The sequence below is a fragment of the Melospiza melodia genome, chromosome 6 (assembly GCF_035770615.1).
Source record: "Melospiza melodia melodia isolate bMelMel2 chromosome 6, bMelMel2.pri, whole genome shotgun sequence".
Taxonomy (NCBI): domain Eukaryota; kingdom Metazoa; phylum Chordata; class Aves; order Passeriformes; family Passerellidae; genus Melospiza; species Melospiza melodia.
In genome coordinates, this window is record NC_086199.1 from 31,648,640 (window position 1) to 31,666,853 (window position 18,214).

General features: G+C 35.3%; 1 protein-coding gene across 10 annotated transcripts in view; it reads left to right on the top strand.

Annotated features, from left to right (window-relative positions):
• The window catches only part of RYR3 (ryanodine receptor 3), a 197,045-nt gene that overhangs the window by 102,363 nt on the left and 76,468 nt on the right, over positions 1-18,214 (top strand). For 7 of the 10 annotated variants that reach the window (XM_063160504.1, XM_063160506.1, XM_063160508.1 and 4 more), the window contains exons 38-49: positions 2,325-2,462; positions 5,414-5,687; positions 7,414-7,528; positions 9,217-9,349; positions 10,303-10,406; positions 12,650-12,785; positions 13,646-13,826; positions 14,294-14,399; positions 14,928-15,048; positions 15,640-15,809; positions 16,445-16,665; positions 17,025-17,115. In XM_063160504.1, the coding sequence (XP_063016574.1) occupies positions 2,325-2,462; positions 5,414-5,687; positions 7,414-7,528; positions 9,217-9,349; positions 10,303-10,406; positions 12,650-12,785; positions 13,646-13,826; positions 14,294-14,399; positions 14,928-15,048; positions 15,640-15,809; positions 16,445-16,665; positions 17,025-17,115 (1,790 nt within the window). The remainder of the gene's footprint in view (positions 1-2,324; positions 2,463-5,413; positions 5,688-7,413; positions 7,529-9,216; positions 9,350-10,302; positions 10,407-12,649; positions 12,786-13,645; positions 13,827-14,293; positions 14,400-14,927; positions 15,049-15,639; positions 15,810-16,444; positions 16,666-17,024; positions 17,116-18,214) is intronic. The other 3 variants (XM_063160507.1, XM_063160512.1, XM_063160513.1) reach the window with 1 other exon arrangement.

Below are 18,214 nucleotides of genomic sequence, written 5' to 3' on the forward strand. Positions count from 1 at the left end.
CTAATTACTCATCTTTCTTTGTTTTTATTACATCTATTATAATAAATTTTTAGAGCCACCTCCATTGTTCAGTTACTTAGCCCTTGATCTGACCTCTGGTTTCCAAGGGTAATGTGCATTTGGCAGCACAGAGTACTCTAAGACTCCAGGATGGACATTATGAAAGCGTTACAACTTGGAAATGTCTTAACTCCTCAATCAATTCATTTCAGTTTAAAACCTTGGGGCTGCTCTGATCATTGAGTTATTTTAGCTCCTGCTCATTCTTCATAACACTATTTATTGTATGCATTGAGATTTTGCTTTTTAGGGATATACTTTTATTATTTGTTTACTACATTGTACATGTGTATTTTGAATGAGAGTTCAAGATAGACAAAACACTGTCTCGTTATTAAAATAGTGTAAAGATCCTCTGGATTCTGTGCAAAACCATATTCATTACTTTGTACAGATTTATCAGAGGTGGTTGCTGTGGATAAATGCTCCTCATTATCTGTGTCCTGACTTGGTCCTGAAAATCAGTACTAAGCAATCACAGCTGCAGATTAAATGAATAGGAGTTCTGCTTGGAATGTTTAATCAGCTTTTTAGCACTAAGTATACTTTGCCATCTAAGTGGAAAACTATGTATGCAATCAAGTAATTAAAGGCTTCTTCATAATGAATATAAGCAAACAGTTACTCAGGCAGTCTTAATCCTAGCACGTCGTAACTGGGAGTGGTTAATTTTGCTAGCAAAATAATGGTCCTCAGTCAATTTTTTTTATGTGCAATTTCTTGCTTATAAAGAACCAAGGAAATTTACAGCATATTTGGTAGCATCATATCAAACTGACAGTTACCTGGGTTGCAGTCATCACAGTGCACAGACCTCTGCCACTTGAAGGAAGCAATTAGCCAGTAGCAACAGCAGACAGTCAGCTTCTGAATGGATTGCAACTCTAAGATGATGCAGAATGAGTGACATGGAAGAGTAGATGAGACCCCACCTGGAGGAGTCACAGACCTCATCTACCCCAGTCAAACATTGTTTTAACTCATGATACCAGTGCATTTCCTTCTCTCTGTCCATTTCAACTTCTTCACAGTTCCTCTCCCAGTGTCCTTCTCTTGTGTTCAGAACCCAGGTTTTATTTCAGTGCCAGATATTTGTTCCTTTAATATCCTTGTCTGCTTTCTCTTTCCTTTCATTGCTGGTGACATTTCCTGTTCTTGCTTTCTTTCAGACTGATTGTATCCCTTCTTAACTTTTCATTTTGCCAAGCCAGTTCCACTTATCTAATTTCTTAAATTCTGTATGTATTGTCCAATTTCAATTTTGACTTCCTTCATTCCCTCTCAGTGCCTTTGAATTTTATCACTTAGTCACTCCTAGTCATAATTATCCCTCCCCTTTTTGTAGGTGCCAGCAGCAAAGTTTCTCCAGCTTGTTACCACGTGTCTGTTCTATTTTCTTTCTTAGTTAACTGTTTAGGACCAGTTTTAGCTACTGTGGTTTCTTCTTTTCCCCCCTGCTTCAGGTTGTAGGTCTAGTATCCTGTCTGAAAAACTTTTCCTTTTCTCAATTTCTCTTTGACAAGCAAACTGCAAAAGCTTACATTTCTGCTTGGCGCAATCTCTGATCTGGAGAGAGCCTGCTTAGTTTTTTGCTTCTGCACATAACACATGCGTTGTCTGATGATCACTAAGAGGTGTGAGAGACTTTGAATGGTTGTGAAGCAGTGTAGTGAACTGAACTGAATTAAATTAGTCATTTTGCCAGGTATTAAACCACCTGGTAAAATGACATCCTGCCTCATTGTATAAATTTTCATGAAAAGCATGTATTATCCACATAATCGCTTAATTTCTGCCTTCTTACAGCTTTCAATTCAGTTAATATATTGGTTTATGGCAGCTAAATATCTCAACTGAAAAACTGTACTGTATTGGAAGATACAGCCATACACTTCTTTCTTTAGCCTACATTCTGCAATATGAAACAAAGGATCACATATTTAATCAAATATGACTGTGAGTCATACTTAATTCCCATAGTAGACTCTTAAAAAAGTACCACCTCTTTGGTCATAATAGTGAAAAATGAATACTATAAATCTGGATGTAAGAAGTATGTGTACTGAAATGAACATAATTGGAGGAGTGCTTCTGGTACTGTGTGTTAAAGCTGCTGGCCTTACTACTTCTTCTTTTATCCTGTATGAAATTTGCTGGTGAAAAAAATAAATATTCCTATAGCAATTTTAATATGGTTTAAATATTGAGGGAGTTAAACTTCAAACATTAAGTTTTGTTTCTAACCAGTTTTATTTTATGCTAAGGTATTCCACTAGAAGAAGAGGAAGAGGAAGAAGAAGATTCCTCCTTGACTGGCAAACTCCGTTCATTAATGTACAAAATCAAAGGTCCACCAAAAGCAGAAAAATTGGAGCCTAAAGAAGAAGAAGAGAAAGCTCCTAGTAAGTTTTCTTTCCATATAAATGCTTTCATGGTGCAAATGTTAAAGTTTTACACAGTCAAAAGGAGTGTATTTTCTAATAAAATTTTATAAGGGGCTGAAGAAGGACACTGCCTGTTTAAGTTTCTTCTGCCTCTTAGAAATATTATTCTGTATATGGAACACCTCAGATGCATTTTTAAACAAGAAATTAAAACGAGTGGAAGATTTTAGATCCAGATCATTAACTCTGGGGTTGAAAATTTACATATTCTTCATAAAGAACTGTGAAAAGCTGATTATGGCACAATAATCTAGACTCAAGCATTCTAAACTTGGGAAGATCTAATTTTTATGGGTTTTTTTTAAATATAAAAATTCTTCTGTAGAGCTTATCTCAATTTCCTTCTATTACCTTTTCATATAGAAGCAAATACAGACAAGGACATAACCCCCCAAAACACTTGTAATCACGAGTGTTTCTTATTCTTAGCAGTATTCATGTACATATCCATTCTCATACCCTCTTCCATAAGATGCGAGGGATGTTCACGGTCTATGCAGGTGAGATTGGTTCTGTGCTTGCAATTCCTCGACTATTTGCACAAGCCTTTAGTTGAGCCTCTTTGAACAACTCCTCTGATTCTCACTGCCACTGTGCTCACATGCCCTATGAGAATTCATCCCAGTGAGGGTGATGTATGGTATGAATCTCACAAACTTTGTCTTTGCTGTTGATAGGAGTTTTCAAACCTTTGTAGTGACTAGGGATGGTAAGGAGCAAGTAAGGCAAAAAGACAAATTCCTCCAGGTCTTCCTTTAGGACACTTTCTTTTTTGGGATTTCTTCTTGCCTTTCTGAATCAGGATTGGGGCTCTAGCTCTAAATTTCTGTAACACCATACAGATATCATGTGCAGGATTCTCCAAGTGACTTCAGGTTGGTCAACCAGTAACAGTTCTCTTTTTTTCCAAGTTGTTCAGTTTGTCAATAGGTCCATGTACAGATGTGGAATGGTTAATTTATTTCAGGCTCAATAATTAAGAGTTTTGTGGAGATTAGGCAGCAAAATTATTTTATAACTCATGACACTTCTTACATGATCTGCTTGCTCTGGAAAGCACCTTAGAGTGTTTGCCTGGTCTGAAAGCATATTTTGATCTGTTAAGCTTGTTAATGTGTTTCAAGTACATTAAATCTTGTAACAGTGTGATATGCTGTATGAAGCAGAGCTTCATTCTCCAGTGACTTATCTGTTAGCATCTGCTTTCTCTTTAATAGTAGCAGGAGCTACTCAGTACCTGGTAGTATCATTTCTTCTCCAGGTTTCATGTAGATTTTATTGTCATGAGTCAGGAAGTATTCACTCATAAGGCCTCAGGGCACATGGTGTTTGGTCCTTGGAACAGGGCAGTTCACTTATTTCATGTACCAGAACTTTGGGTTACAAGAAATGTGGGTTGGAAAATGATCCTACAGTGTCTATTTTTCTAGAAATTTCAGATGATTTCTTTAGGCTTGGGCCTAAAGAGTGGCCTTGGAGTGATGCATAGTACAAATATGCACATGGATTAAGTCATTCAAAGCATGATGAAAAATAATATAGATATATTATGTTATATACTTGACTGTAGCTGGACACTCTGAGGTTTTTAGTCCATGTGTGCACTTCCCATTTCTGCATCAGAAAATTTGGAATTCAGACATTAAAGGAAATGGATTTCAGAGGTATCCCCAATCCTCTTATGTGCATGAAGAGGTGTGGTGGTGTCCATGGTGTGTATTTCCAAGATTTAAATCTCTGGCCTTGATTGTCTTGGTTTTAGTCACACATACTGTGTGAATATTCATAAGAAGGAACTATTTGCTACAAATAAATCTTCCTGTACTCTAAGCTTACATTCATTTCTTATCACAATCAATCTTATACCCAAGTGAGGAATGCCAGCAATTTCAACCTAGTATTAATTATGAATCAGTAAATTTTGTATTTAAAAACAAGGTAGAACTCTGAAAATAAACCCATAGAGGCAAATAATTATTATTAATAATGATTATAGGGTTTTGTAACCATCAAGTAAAAACTGAGATAAGCCATGACATACCACTAAGAGTATGGCTATCTCTGTGAAGGGCAGAATTTGTTCCCACAGGTTGAAAGCCTAATTATGGAACAGAACCTCAGAATTAATGATAGGTTTGCATAAATACAATATTAAATAAGCTAAGAAAGTGTTAGCAAGTGAAAGAATAGCATACACATGAACCCCAATGGATCTACACTATCTATAAACACTTTAGTGATGGGAAGTGGGAGTGTTCATGCCATTGGAAGAACTTTGGGAAAGTCAAGGGGTATGTTTGCTAGGGATAGAAGAAAGAAATTTGCATTGCATTGTTTTATGAGGTAGGGTGGTTATTCCTGTTCTACTTGATATCAAGCATGAACATTTGTTGGAACAAGGACTGGAACATGTGTCCAGTTTTCAGGTAAATTGCCTAAACTTTGGGCTCAGCAAAACTGTTTTCGGCATTTGCAATGTCTGCAATACAGGCGCATCAAGCAATTTTTATTCTGTAGTTACAAACAATACAGTATTTTTAGAAAGTGCATTACCAAGTGACAGTGACTTGATCTAGAAATAAAGAATAAATTGAAAGCCTAATGCTTTAGTCTACATTTAGTCTACAAGGATGATTCTCAAAATCATGGTCAAATTAAAGGTTTTCATTGTGAACAGTGCTGGTGTGGACTTGAACCCTAAGAAGATGTTTATTGTTTTCTATCTCTCAAGAACATTACATTTATCTTGAAAAAATCTGAAAGTTGCTTTCCAATTTAAAAAAACTGTTCAGTCTGCTTGTGGGTTTTACAACCTCTTTGTTGTCTCCTGTTACATATTTTACAATAATACATGTTTTTGATGTTTTCTGTTGGAAGAGCTAGTAACATGTAATGTATTTTGCTTTTAGCTACACTGAAAGAGCTCATATCGCAGACAATGGTGCGCTGGTCCCAGGAAGATCAGATCCAAGATCCTGAATTAGTTCGGATTATGTACAGCCTCCTCCGTCGGCAGTATGACAGCATTGGGGAGCTCCTGCAAGCCCTGAGGAAAGCATACACCATTAGTGCTGCCTCTGTCAAGGACACCATTAATCTGCTTGCAGCACTGGGCCAGATTCGCTCACTGCTCAGTGTGAGGATGGGAAAAGAGGAGGAATTGCTAATGATCAATGGATTAGGGTATGGAATTAATGGAATTTTGTTTTTAAGTTGGTGTGAAGCTTTTGTTATCTTAGTAAATCCTCTAATTTTTGTTCCTAAATGAAAATTATTGCTATACTGAAGTGTAAATATGTACTAGTGATTTACACTTTCACATATATTTCCACGGTGGCTCCAGCTATCTCTCTAACAGTATCAGAAGGGTCAAAGTTTCTGTGAACTAAAGCATTATCTAAAGAAAATGGACTCCTTTTACTACAGTTAAGCCTGACGCTTAAACCTTAATCAAAGTACAAGTTTTAGCAGCTCTAGAGGAAAAGATCACTAGAATTTTTGCTGGTGTCTACTTACACTGCATTTTTCCCAGACTTAAAGCCCATTTTATATTTAATGTATGAGTGGATAAACTTGCTGGTGTCTTTTCAATTGGAAATTCAGAAGACATTTCTTTTATATAGCACCAGATGATGTGAGAATATTTTCTGCATCTTTGCTATAAAATTACCTCTGTTGTGCAGTGGTATTGCAGTGCATTTTTCATGTTTGTTATTCCTCTTGTGTGACTGAATGATGGTTGGGCCATCTAATGTTGGAAGGAAAAGAGAACACAGAAAATAAATTATTTCAATTAAAATGGTGTATTTAGAGAGAGAATTATAGTATTGTTACCTGAGAACAATATTTATTTGTCTTTTTTGGGAATATTAAAAAAATTCTCTCCCTTACAACAATTGTAAGAAAGTTCCATTATTTTTACTATTTCAATGTAAAATTTATACTGTTCTTGTATAAATTGCAAAGACTAATCTCTTTATATGAATTGATCTGTTCATGACAATGACTCATTAGGCAGTGTGCAACAGTATTACCCAATTTGTCCTTGATGCTGATTTTGTAAATTTGCTGAGAATTATATGAGGGATAAAGGATAAATTTGCCTAAAGATGGTATGGATATAAGCACCTTCCAAGAGTTGCTCTATTGAGACTCATCCATTCTCAGTTTTCTGTATTTCTTTAAAGCAGGAATGATGCCTGTTATTTGCCATGTGTTTTTAAAAGGTTGTCCTAAAATGTTAGAAATACCTGGATTCTGTTGAAATCAAGTCCCTGGATTATTTTGAAACACATAAATTGTATTCTGGATTATGAAATCAATACAGCAGATTCTAGAAAATGTTGAGAGAATGGTGGGCAGGTGAAAAAGTTAAAATAGTCCTTCATAATGGACCTGCATGCCACTTCTGACAGAATTTGAAAATAGTGATGAAATACATATAATGGATTACCTTAAAGACTAAGTCTATTTATTATCTTTACTTTGTGATCTGAGGAAATTAATTAAGAGGTTACTGCAGAAATATGATTGATTAGATTTCATTTTCTTGAACTCTGTTCTCAACTTAAAACCTAACAAAACATATTCTTTTTCACTTAGATCATCACAGATTTTTCTTTTTAAATTTAAACAGAACAGATGGTAGGAGCAATTTAGAGATGAAGAATTACCATCTCAAAATAATTTTGAGGTTAATATTCTTCTTATGAAGAATCTATAAGAATTAGAGGAATGACAACATATTGAAATGTGAAACATTTTGCTCGCACATGCTTTTGTATTATGCTGAATTCTAAGAATTTTAAATGGTGTTAATACAATGAATGCATACTTCTGAAATCTCAATGCTTCAACTTAAATTAATTTGGGGTTGCTTAAAAGCAAATTGTCTTTTCTTCCATTTTAGGGATATAATGAACAACAAGGTGTTTTATCAGCATCCTAACTTAATGAGAGTCTTGGGCATGCATGAGACTGTTATGGATGTGATGGTGAATGTGCTTGGAGGAGACAAATCTCAGGTAATTTCACCACAATTTGTTATGTGTTTTGCATTTTGAACCTTCCCAAAAATATATTAGGATATTTAATAAGTGAACAAAAATATATCCCATGTAAGCTAGATTTTGCTTGTCCAAATGAAAGTATTCCTTAATGAAAAAAGTAGAATATTTTTTATTTTGCTAGAGGGAGAAGCCCAGTAGCTGAGCCTTGATTTTTAAAATCTGAGATATTTTAGGTGTTTTATTTTTCTTTTAATAGGATAGTAAAATGTTTTGTTATTAAATATAGACTTTAACTGCATTTATTGAAGGTGTAGCTCTAGTAGGAGAATTTACCTCTTCATCTTAAATGAAGTGTTACTACCAATAAATTATAATAAGAGACTAAACCCAGTTTATATTTTAATGCTCAAATTCATGTACTTGAATTAAGCAAAAATTTTCTTGCAGTGTTGCAGTGTCTCCCTTTTCTCTGTGCCATGCTGGAATATATATATACATGTTATTTTAAAGGCAAAGTGACATAAATTTTGAGAAGCCTAACTGAAAATTTTCACTTCTGAAGAAAGTGAGAAGTGAAGTGTGCATATTTTCTATCTTCTCTTTGCTCATGCCTCATGTTTTTATTCTGTTGCCTCCATCCCAAAAACAGATGTCTCGTTTTGCCAGGCCACTCATCTTTGTTATGTATTTGTGGAACAATTTTCAGCCCAATGTTCTACCTTTTGCTTATCTTTTCTTGGTCTTTCAATTTTTCGTAACTTGATTGTCTTCTATGTGCATCTGCACCACTCTTTGCCTCTTGAATCAATAATTCTTCTAAATGCTTATACATTGAATCTGCCTATACCATTGCAGTTTTACAAAGTATTCGCATACAAGTTTTAGTATATCTGTTGCATTTCAAGGCAAGTTACAATTAATTATAAAATTATTATTAATTTGCTAATTTATAGGTACTAAAACATCCTGGTTTTGTTATAACTTGTACATAGAGCCAAAGGTGATAAAAAACTCCTGAAACCCAAAACAATGACAGCCCCCAATGCCTTCTAATTTTATTAAAAATGTTTTCCTAGAAAATTTTAATAACACAGATCTACAAAAATGCTTTACAGAAATTACCATGATATCCTTCAAAGGAAATGCAGACTTAGAAAACTGTTTAGTAACCTGGTGTTGTGTCATTAAACAGCTTGGCCACCCAAAATAACCTATTTTATGTCTCTGTTTTTATGAATTGTATGTAGACAGTAGGTACCTCATGAATATTTCTTTCTGTTCAGTGTTGTAGCTTCAAGAGATGGAATGAGCAGTCATGAAATGTAGTCTGTGGCTTAGGGATTGGGCATTTTTCTAGGTTGTGGCAGCAGATTCTTTAAGCTGGATCTCCAGCTCCTTGGAATAAATGGTTAATCATGAGGCTGTATTGAGACATATATTGTCTCTGAAGGAATGGTGGGAATGTTAAAACTTGTCGGTTCAAACTGGTATGTCACCTACAGTTCTCTGAAAAATGAGTTTTCAACACTTTAATGGCCTCATGAATGTGAGAGTTAAAAGGAAATGTGAGTCCTTTCTAAAGTAACCGTCTGTTGCTTATCACCTTGGTAACTTCACTGTACTTTCCTTGTGAGGAGTGCAGGAAGAACTGGAACAGATTGGTAATTAACATATTTCACTGCTTTGTCAACTTTCCTCTTCAGCAGATCGCTTTCCCGAAGATGGTGGCAAGCTGCTGTCGGTTCCTGTGCTACTTCTGCCGCATTAGCCGGCAAAACCAAAAGGCCATGTTTGAGCATCTCAGCTACTTACTGGAAAACAGCAGCGTTGGACTGGGTATGCCATGTAGCTGCAGCACCTAAAAGCAAGAGTAGGAGCAACTGTGATATCACAAGACTGGTGTCTAGTTTGTATAGCAGGCTGAAACATGCTTAAACCCCTTGTGGTTTCACCTTTAAATATTTTTCTTTTTTTTTAGGAACAGAATAGCTTGAATCTGTGTTTTTATACACCTTGAAAAAATTAGTATTGAACACATGGTTTCACATTTTTCCATTCAAAATAGTTGTGGTTTGAAATCTAAGATTATATAGACTCCTTATGGTGCTTGCCTCTTTCATCTGGTTTAAATTTCCTTGCCTCCACAGTTTAGGCTACTGAAGTAAATTTCATATTTCTCTTTTGAACACTGACTCAGTATTTTAATGCATGTGCATTAGACTTTGTAACACAGGAAAAATTTATTAGCTGGATAGATGGTTATAGCAATAAGATATTTCAAGGCAGGATAGCTTGTGATTTCACAGTGATTTAGCTGTTCATGTATGAATTTGGCTACAAAAAAACCACAGAAAACCGGAAAATATTAAAGAAAGAAAACAGGTAATTGAAGCTTGAAATGTCTCTTTGCTAAAGATAGGCATGTTTTAAAATCTTGACTTGATAAGGCTGTGCAGAATTATGTAGCTAGCATGTTGGTCTCCTAAGAAAATAGTAGTCCTCCAATTTGCTATATTGTTAATACTGATTCTATTTTTCATCTGAGTATCTGTATTTAAAACCACTGTGTTTGAGTATGCTTACAGATATGGATGTGAAGCCAGAAAAAAAAAAATCAGCATTTCCACATTATTAAAAAGAGTTGACTCTGTTGCTGGATGAAGAACTGCCCTAAAATGTTCTATGAATATATTTGCGTTCTAGATTCCAGCGTGATTGCTGCCCTCTGCTGCGTGAATGTGATTACTGCAAGCTCCCTTTAATCATTATGTGTTAACTTTTTTCTGCAGCGTTTCCTTCAATGAGGGGTTCGACACCACTCGATGTGGCAGCAGCCTCTGTGATGGACAACAACGAGCTTGCACTTGCATTGGAGGAGCCAGACCTTGATAAGGTGGCCACTCTCACCTATTTACCCATTTATTAAATGCTGTACTTGTGCTGAAAGAGTTTAAAAGGGCAAAACTTTTAAAAGTTTAAATGATCATAGTAGTTTTTGAATATGTTGTCCTCAAAAATACCCACTCTACTTACGTGTTGTTTCAAGGTGAGGTTAATTGAGCAGTATTTTCCCTGATTTTGCCTTATGCTTATCGGGAGGCAGAGCAAAAAGAGATTTATTTCTATTTTCTGCATCCTTTTACTATTGTTATCATGTAGAAAGGAAAACAAGAAAAAGACATGAAACAGGAATATCAAGAAATGTTTTTTTGGGGAGGAAAAAATTGAGAATTAAGAAGAGAATATTAAGAAAAGGACACAGGTCTTTTGGCTTAAATCATAAAGATTTATGGGCATGGAGGTTAGAACTAAGAGAATTGAAGGACAGGTATTTCAAGAAGAAAGGTGAAACAGGATTTTAAGGGTAGGGTCAATGGGAGACTGAATCCAGAACTTAAGTCATTGGCAATAGTTAGGAATAAAGAAAAATGTGAGGAGAGGCAGGATGAACTGGGAAATACATTAAAATATAAAAAATGACATAAAAGTTGTATATCATAGGAGGAAAACAGATTTAGAGATGGAAGTGCACAGTCAGAAGAGGAGGAAAGCAGATAAAGGAAGTTAGACATGCTAGCAGAGCATTGGGGTGCAGAAAACAGAAAGCAGGGTTTAATATAAATGGAGAGAGTAGTTAAACACCTAAATGATAACTTAGCACAGGGGAAGTCTCTGTGCATGGTGACAGGATCCTGAGATGACAGTGGAACTTGTGGGACTGTTTGTGATTAGTACGTGGTGTGGGAGAGGAAAAGTTGTGAAATTGAAATAAATGGGCATATTACAGGGATAGCTGGGGGAAGACAGGCAGGAATATGAATGGAAAGGGTGTGAGACAGCACAGCAATATAGTTACCAGGCAATATGTTCTTGAGAAGTATTAGCAATTCTCTATCACCTGCAGAATTGCTGCATGCACTCTCTCCTGTCATTAATAAAAAATTAAATGGCATTGACTTCAATCCTTGGGATACAACACTAGTGACTGGAACACAAGTATGTATTCACTTTTTCTTCTGAATAAATGCTTGAAAACTATCAAGTCATGTTAGGAATTATATACTTTTTCCTCAGAGTGCTCTGAGTAACTTCCTTACTTCGTACTGCAATAAACAAGTTTTCCACATCAACCCATTTTTTCCACTGTTGCAGCCTTTTGGAGGCAATTTGTGTACTGTATCAGCTGACATATAATTCTTCCTAAATTCACAACTTTTTCTCTCTTAGGACACTGGATAATGACTAAATATAATCTCTTCATCTATCTCCCTTTTGCCATCTATTTTGACTGCCTGCCATTTTGAGAAATTATAATTTGTATCTTTTTTTTACAAATTCACAGAAGGTTCTTCATGGTCATTACCCATTTTAAGTGCTATAATCATGCTCATGTGTTGTCCTTTGCACAACCATATGATTACTTATTTTATTTGAAATGCACAGTTATCTGCAAATTTCCTTTTAGATGAAAGAGGAAATTATTCTGCATATATTTCTGAAATTCAGTTTAATATAATAAAAATTAATCATAATTTCTTAAAGATTTCTCTTAATTAAAGATAATCCTTTTGATAAGAAATGTTGTGTTAGAAATTTTTGTTTTACCAAAATTCTTTAGTGTTTCTGATTTCAGACTCTTAAAGCTGTTCATTGATATTTATCATTCTTCTGAAAAATTGTGATGGTTTTCATATCCATTAAAATTAGAATTACACTATATAAACTTTTTATGCAATTACAATTACACTATATAAACTTTATTTTGCTATTTTAGCAAATAAGCCATACATGGTTATTGATCTGATTTTAAAGCTGTTCAGTATTATGGTTGTCATGTATGTACTGTCAAAAAGATCTGGATTATACAAGATTTTATTCTGTTTTTCACATTCCACATTTGTTCATGTTGCTGTATTTTTGTGTCATCATATAATTAGGTATTTTCAGAAACAGAGAGTTTTTTCATTAAAAAAAACCCTATGACTGATAAAATAATGAGCTATATTTTTAGATTTGTAGGTTAATTGCCCAGAATATAAAAAATCTTGAAAAAAATACTGTTCTCATTCTAGTTTATAGTTATTTTTAGAAACATATTTCTAAGCATATGAATAAATTATTACTTCTGTATTGCAGGTTGTTACCTACCTGGCAGGTTGTGGCCTGCAGAGCTGTCCAGTATTGCTGGCTAAAGGATATCCAGACATTGGATGGAACCCAATAGAGGGTGAACGTTACCTGTCATTCTTACGATTTGCAGTTTTTGCTAACAGTAAGTCTAATTTCTTGGCATCCAGATTCCATCAAAAGGTTTCCTTTAAATCAATTTCCTAACCATCAAAATATGTTAAATCTGAAGAGAGATTAGTGCATACTCTCCTCATTACAAACACAAGACTATTGGTGTATGCTTGTTATTGTAAATTTTTTTTTGAATCTTCATAGTTAGCTGTATTTTTTTTTGCAAATCACATAATTGAATAGATTAACCTGCAGCCATGGTAGTGAATCATGTTAGGAATTCCTTGGAACAGGAAGACTAGGAATAGGGGTTACATCAATATATTCTTGTCACTTCTCTGTGAGACAAGTCTTTCCCGTGCTCCAGCATGTGGTCCCTCCCATGGGAGACAATCCTCCACAACCTTCTCCAATGTGAGTCCATCCCATAGGCAAAAATACTCCGCAAACTGCTGCAATGTGGGGCATTTTTCCATGGGGTGCAGTCCTTCCAGGACAGGCTGCTCTGATGTGAGTTCCCCTACCAGGAAACCTGACCAATGTGGGCTCCACTCTCCACAGGTGACTCTGCCAGGAGCCTTTTCCAGCACAGGTCTCCCATGGGTTCACAGCCTCCTCTCAGGCATCCCCATGCTCTAATGCAGGTCTCCTCCATGGGGTCTCCTCCATGGGCTGCAGGTGGATCTCTGCATCCCTGTGCATCTCCATGGGCTGCAGGGGCACAGCTGCCTCACCATGGTCTGCATCACAGACTGCAGGGGAATCTCTGCTCTGTTGCCTTAGGATGAGGACTTGATTTCTATTTTGCAACAATTAGGGGAAAATGCAGCTTTCTTCTGACTTAAGAATACCTTTCAGGAGAAAATATATGTAGTGCTTTTTGGTCCTTAGGTGAAAGTGTTGAGGAAAATGCAAGTGTTGTTGTCAAGCTCCTCATTCGACGGCCAGAATGCTTTGGGCCAGACCTTAGGGGAGAAGGAGGAAATGGTTTGCTGGCTGCCATGCAGGAAGCCATCAGGATCTCAGAGAATCCTAGTCGTGACCTTCCTTCCCAGGCATATAAAAGAGAAGGGTAAGTAAATGTGAATGCTTGTTTGGCAAATGACAATTTAATAGCTGGTTCAATCATGCTTGCAGTATGTGGATAATAGACCCTGTTGCGTAGGGCATTAGACAAGCGGAGAGAATTAGAGATTCACATCCACAAGCAGTTGTCATATGGTATTCATAAAGCATTAGCTACATAAAAGTGGAATACGAGTAACAGAGAGAAAAAGCCCGAAGGACAAAACAAATGAGAAGACTGCTGTGGAATGAAGCTAAAGTTAAGCTAAAGTAAAAGAGGAAGGTAGAAGGCTCATGTGAAGTCAGCTATTACAGTTAGCCTGCATGCTTACACTAGGGACAAAAATCCTTTAGTCTGGAGCCAAAGGGATGATTATGTCTGGTGAATAGTCTCTGGATCATAAATCTAGCTCCAGAGAAGAGCTATAAAATGTAGATTAGCAAAAATGCTTACTGTTATTTTTAACTTTTTAGTGATGAGGAGGAAGATGAAGAGGAGACTGTGCACATGGGAAATGCAATCATGTCCTTTTACTCAGCTCTCATAGATTTGCTTGGACGCTGTGCACCAGAAATGCATGTAAGTTCATTCTACCACTTGCTCAGAAAATGTAAGGAAATTTCTAAACATAACTGTAAACAATTTGTAAACATGTCTCACTAAACCTTTCTCTATTCAAAGCCTTCTTCCCTTCAAACAGTAGACTTTTTGGTTTCTCGCTGTATCTAAGTAGACACAAGCTGCAAGATGTTTATAAAGAACCATGGTCTTTTGATTCCTTTATGTTTTTTTATTTATCTAAAATTTTGGTAATTTTTACATTATTATGAAATAAAGCAAATAGGAACTACAAGTGTTGCAAAATTAAGTGACCAGTATAATAACTTCTGAAATTAACCCTTTATTATTCTCTAGAAAACCATAAAATAATTTTTATAAGAATGTGATAGAGGGCTGCTTTTTGTGTGCATTCATTCTTGGATAAATTGAATTTCTGTACATTTTCTTCTGGTGTTTGAAAAAAAATCATATTAATACAAATATGTTGAGGAAAACTTTCTTATGTCCTCAATACTAAATTTGTTAACTGACAAATTTTTCTAACAGCTTATTCAAAGTGGAAAAGGGGAAGCCATCCGAATCAGGTCAATTCTTCGATCCCTAGTGCCAACTGAAGATTTGGTGGGGATTATAAGTATACCACTAAAGTTGTCCACAGTTAACAAAGGTAACTTCTTACTTTTATTAGACCATTTATTTTTTATGAAAGTCCTTTGCCACATTAGTCTTCAAATGAAAAACAGAGCAGTTTTGCTAGTTGAATGTAAGCAGAGAACTGTTCAAATTTTTATTAGATCTGCAACAATTAGAGCTGCTCCAGTGGCACAGATATTTGCTCCTGTAGAGCAGAGAATGTAAGAACGTAAGAAACACTTTAAAGGATCACACCAATGGGCCAATACTTTGTCTCCAGCAGTGGCTTTAGAGACATTATCTCCTTAGGTAAAATATTTAAACTTGGCTCAGTCTCTTTGTATTTCCACATTATCCAGTCATCTGTAGAATATTTTACCATTAATTTCTAAGCTTTCATTTAAGAGTGAAAAATAATTAAATTGCAAAATAATAAGGGTTTCTAAAGAATAAAAAATTTCTGTTCTAACTGATTTTTTTCAGCATAGAACAAAACAGAAGAATGTAGTTTTCTTTGAGTATGTGATTTTACATATTAAATGTAATTGTGATGGGTTTCATTACCTTGGTGTTTCTCATTTTATCAGTTATCTACTATTAAAAAGTGCATTGTATGTTTGTGTAGATGGCACAGTAAATGAGCCAGATATGTCTGCCAGTTTCTGTCCTGATCATAAAGCACCCATGGTACTCTTCTTGGACCGTGTCTATGGTATTAAGGACCAAAGCTTCCTCCTTCACCTACTGGAAGTTGGATTTTTACCAGATTTAAGAGCTTCTGCCTCTTTGGATACAGTACGTATTTCACTATTGAGTTTAGATGAAATGGTTGGATATAATGGCTCTGTAAGTGGAAGAAAACTGGAATTTCAAGTCAAAACAGTCTTTAATAAAAGGCATTGTAGGCTCACTATAAAAGAAAATCAATATTAATTCACTATTAATTGATAGTGCATAAGTTTGATTTAAGCATTCAGTGTACAAAGTGTAAAAGTAGTTTAAAATCTTTTGATACAGGCTTTACATTAATTCAATAAGTACATTGAGCATACTGCAGTAGGCCTGATAATTGTTTTTATTTCATGTTTGTTTTCAGTGAAAATCCAGGTGTGTGAAGAAATTGAGATGCTGAGTCTTATTTAAAGCCTAGTGGGGTTTTCTAACTTGTTTCAAAATAGAGGCTACATATTAATTTGTGCTGCTATTTGTTCAGAGTGCAGGGGTGCAAGGGATGGAACATAAATTGATGGCTTGAATTTTCTCTAGCTGAAAAAGAAATTACTTTAGTCCTCGTGTGGATACTGGAAACATCATTAGTACCCAGCCACTCAGAGACTTAAGGACTACTACATTTTTTTATGTTTTATAGCCTTCTTATTTAGTGACCTTTATCCAGTGTGACACTAATGCTCATTTGCTCCTTCATACAGGTTTCTCTAAGCACCACAGAGGCAGCTCTTGCACTAAATAGATACATTTGCTCAGCTGTGTTTCCACTGCTCAAGAGGTGTGCTCCCCTCTTTTCTGGAACAGAGCATCATGCCTCTCTGGTTGACTCCATGCTTCACACCATATATCGGTTATCCAAGGGACGGTCCCTCACCAAAGCTCAAAGAGATGCTATTGAGGAATGCCTGCTTGCTATTTGTCAGTATGTATGATTCCTGGGTACAAATTCATTTCTTTGCTGCAGGATAGGTATTTTAACAGCTTCTTTTGTTGCCTGAAGTGTAGACTTAAGACAATTTTATTCCTATATAAAATAAATGACCTGTGTTATCTCAAGAACTGACATGTGGATTTGTCTGTTCACTAAGAGGCTTCAGAAGCAGCACAACGTTCTGTGCTATATCCTTAGATAGTGAGATTTCTTAAGCACCTAACACTGTTTTTTCACAATATTTTTAATGAGTGTTTTGTCTCCCAATATGTAAATTGACTTCAATTTTTATTTCATGTACATTGAACTGTATGAATTTTGCTGATAACATCTATTTTTTAAAATTACAGCCATTTGCGTCCCTCTATGCTACAACAGCTGTTGAGAAGGCTGGTTTTTGATGTGCCCCTGCTCAATGAATACTGTAAAATGCCTCTCAAGGTAAATACTTTCTTTTCTGTACATGCATCCAGCATAAAACTTGAAAAGAAAATATTGTTTTCTTCTTTTTAAGAGCAGAATGGGAAGGCTAAAGCAATGTAAAATTACTTCTGAATTGAAAATAATGTTATTGTTTTGTAGTCTTTCAAATTAAATGTAATGTTTGCAATATTTTTGAAATCATGCTTAATGCAAAGAGTAAGGTGATTATGATATTTTGTATAGTGAGCTGTTGACTTTCCTGCTGCTTCAGCAAAAGAGTATTTCAATGTACCAATTTAAATGTCAGTGTTATCTTGAGATTTCTTCTTCTGCTATATGAACTAAAATAACTCTTGGTGGGATGCATGGTCCAGGAATGAATTTTGAGTGAAATCTAAGAGACAAGATGGAGGGAAGAAAATTCACTTTTATTTTTGAGTAATCTGTAACTGAAGCTTTATCTAGTTTTTTTCTAGTTTTTCTTTTGTTTTCTTTTTCTTTTGTTCTGTAAAAATAGAATTACAATTGTTAGATGGTAAATGAATCTTATTTAGAACTATTCTGTCAGGTTTGTTTCACCTTTTTTTTGGGATAAAACAGCCTGATCTACAGTCTGCATCTTTTTCTGAAAGAATTGAAATTTTATCATATTTTAAAACAGAGCTGCCATATTCACATACTCTGGAGCATCATTAATTTTTGATTAAAAGTCTGGTGTAGAGGGAGTGTTCAGTCTGGTTTTTAACTGTATATATATATATAGATATATATACTTTCTTACACAGAATTGTAATAAAAAATAAAATGTCAAGATTCTAATCTGATACTAAATGTGATTTTTAAAATTTCTATGGGATAAGAATTTTTAGTTCTACAAAAGAAACTGGTAGAAATTTGAAATTACATGGAAAGTGCATATGCATAATCATCTATACTAGCTGTTTAATTGTGCAGATTTCCTGTATGATAGTTTTTTTTCTGTCAATTTTTCCAGAGCTGAGCCAGGAGAGTGTACTGCAGGTGTCTTTTGCAGTGTTTAGAGAACACTAAAGCAACTACAAATGACAGGAGTTAAATCAATGTGAATTTGTAAAACTTTTCATGAGAACCTCCATGT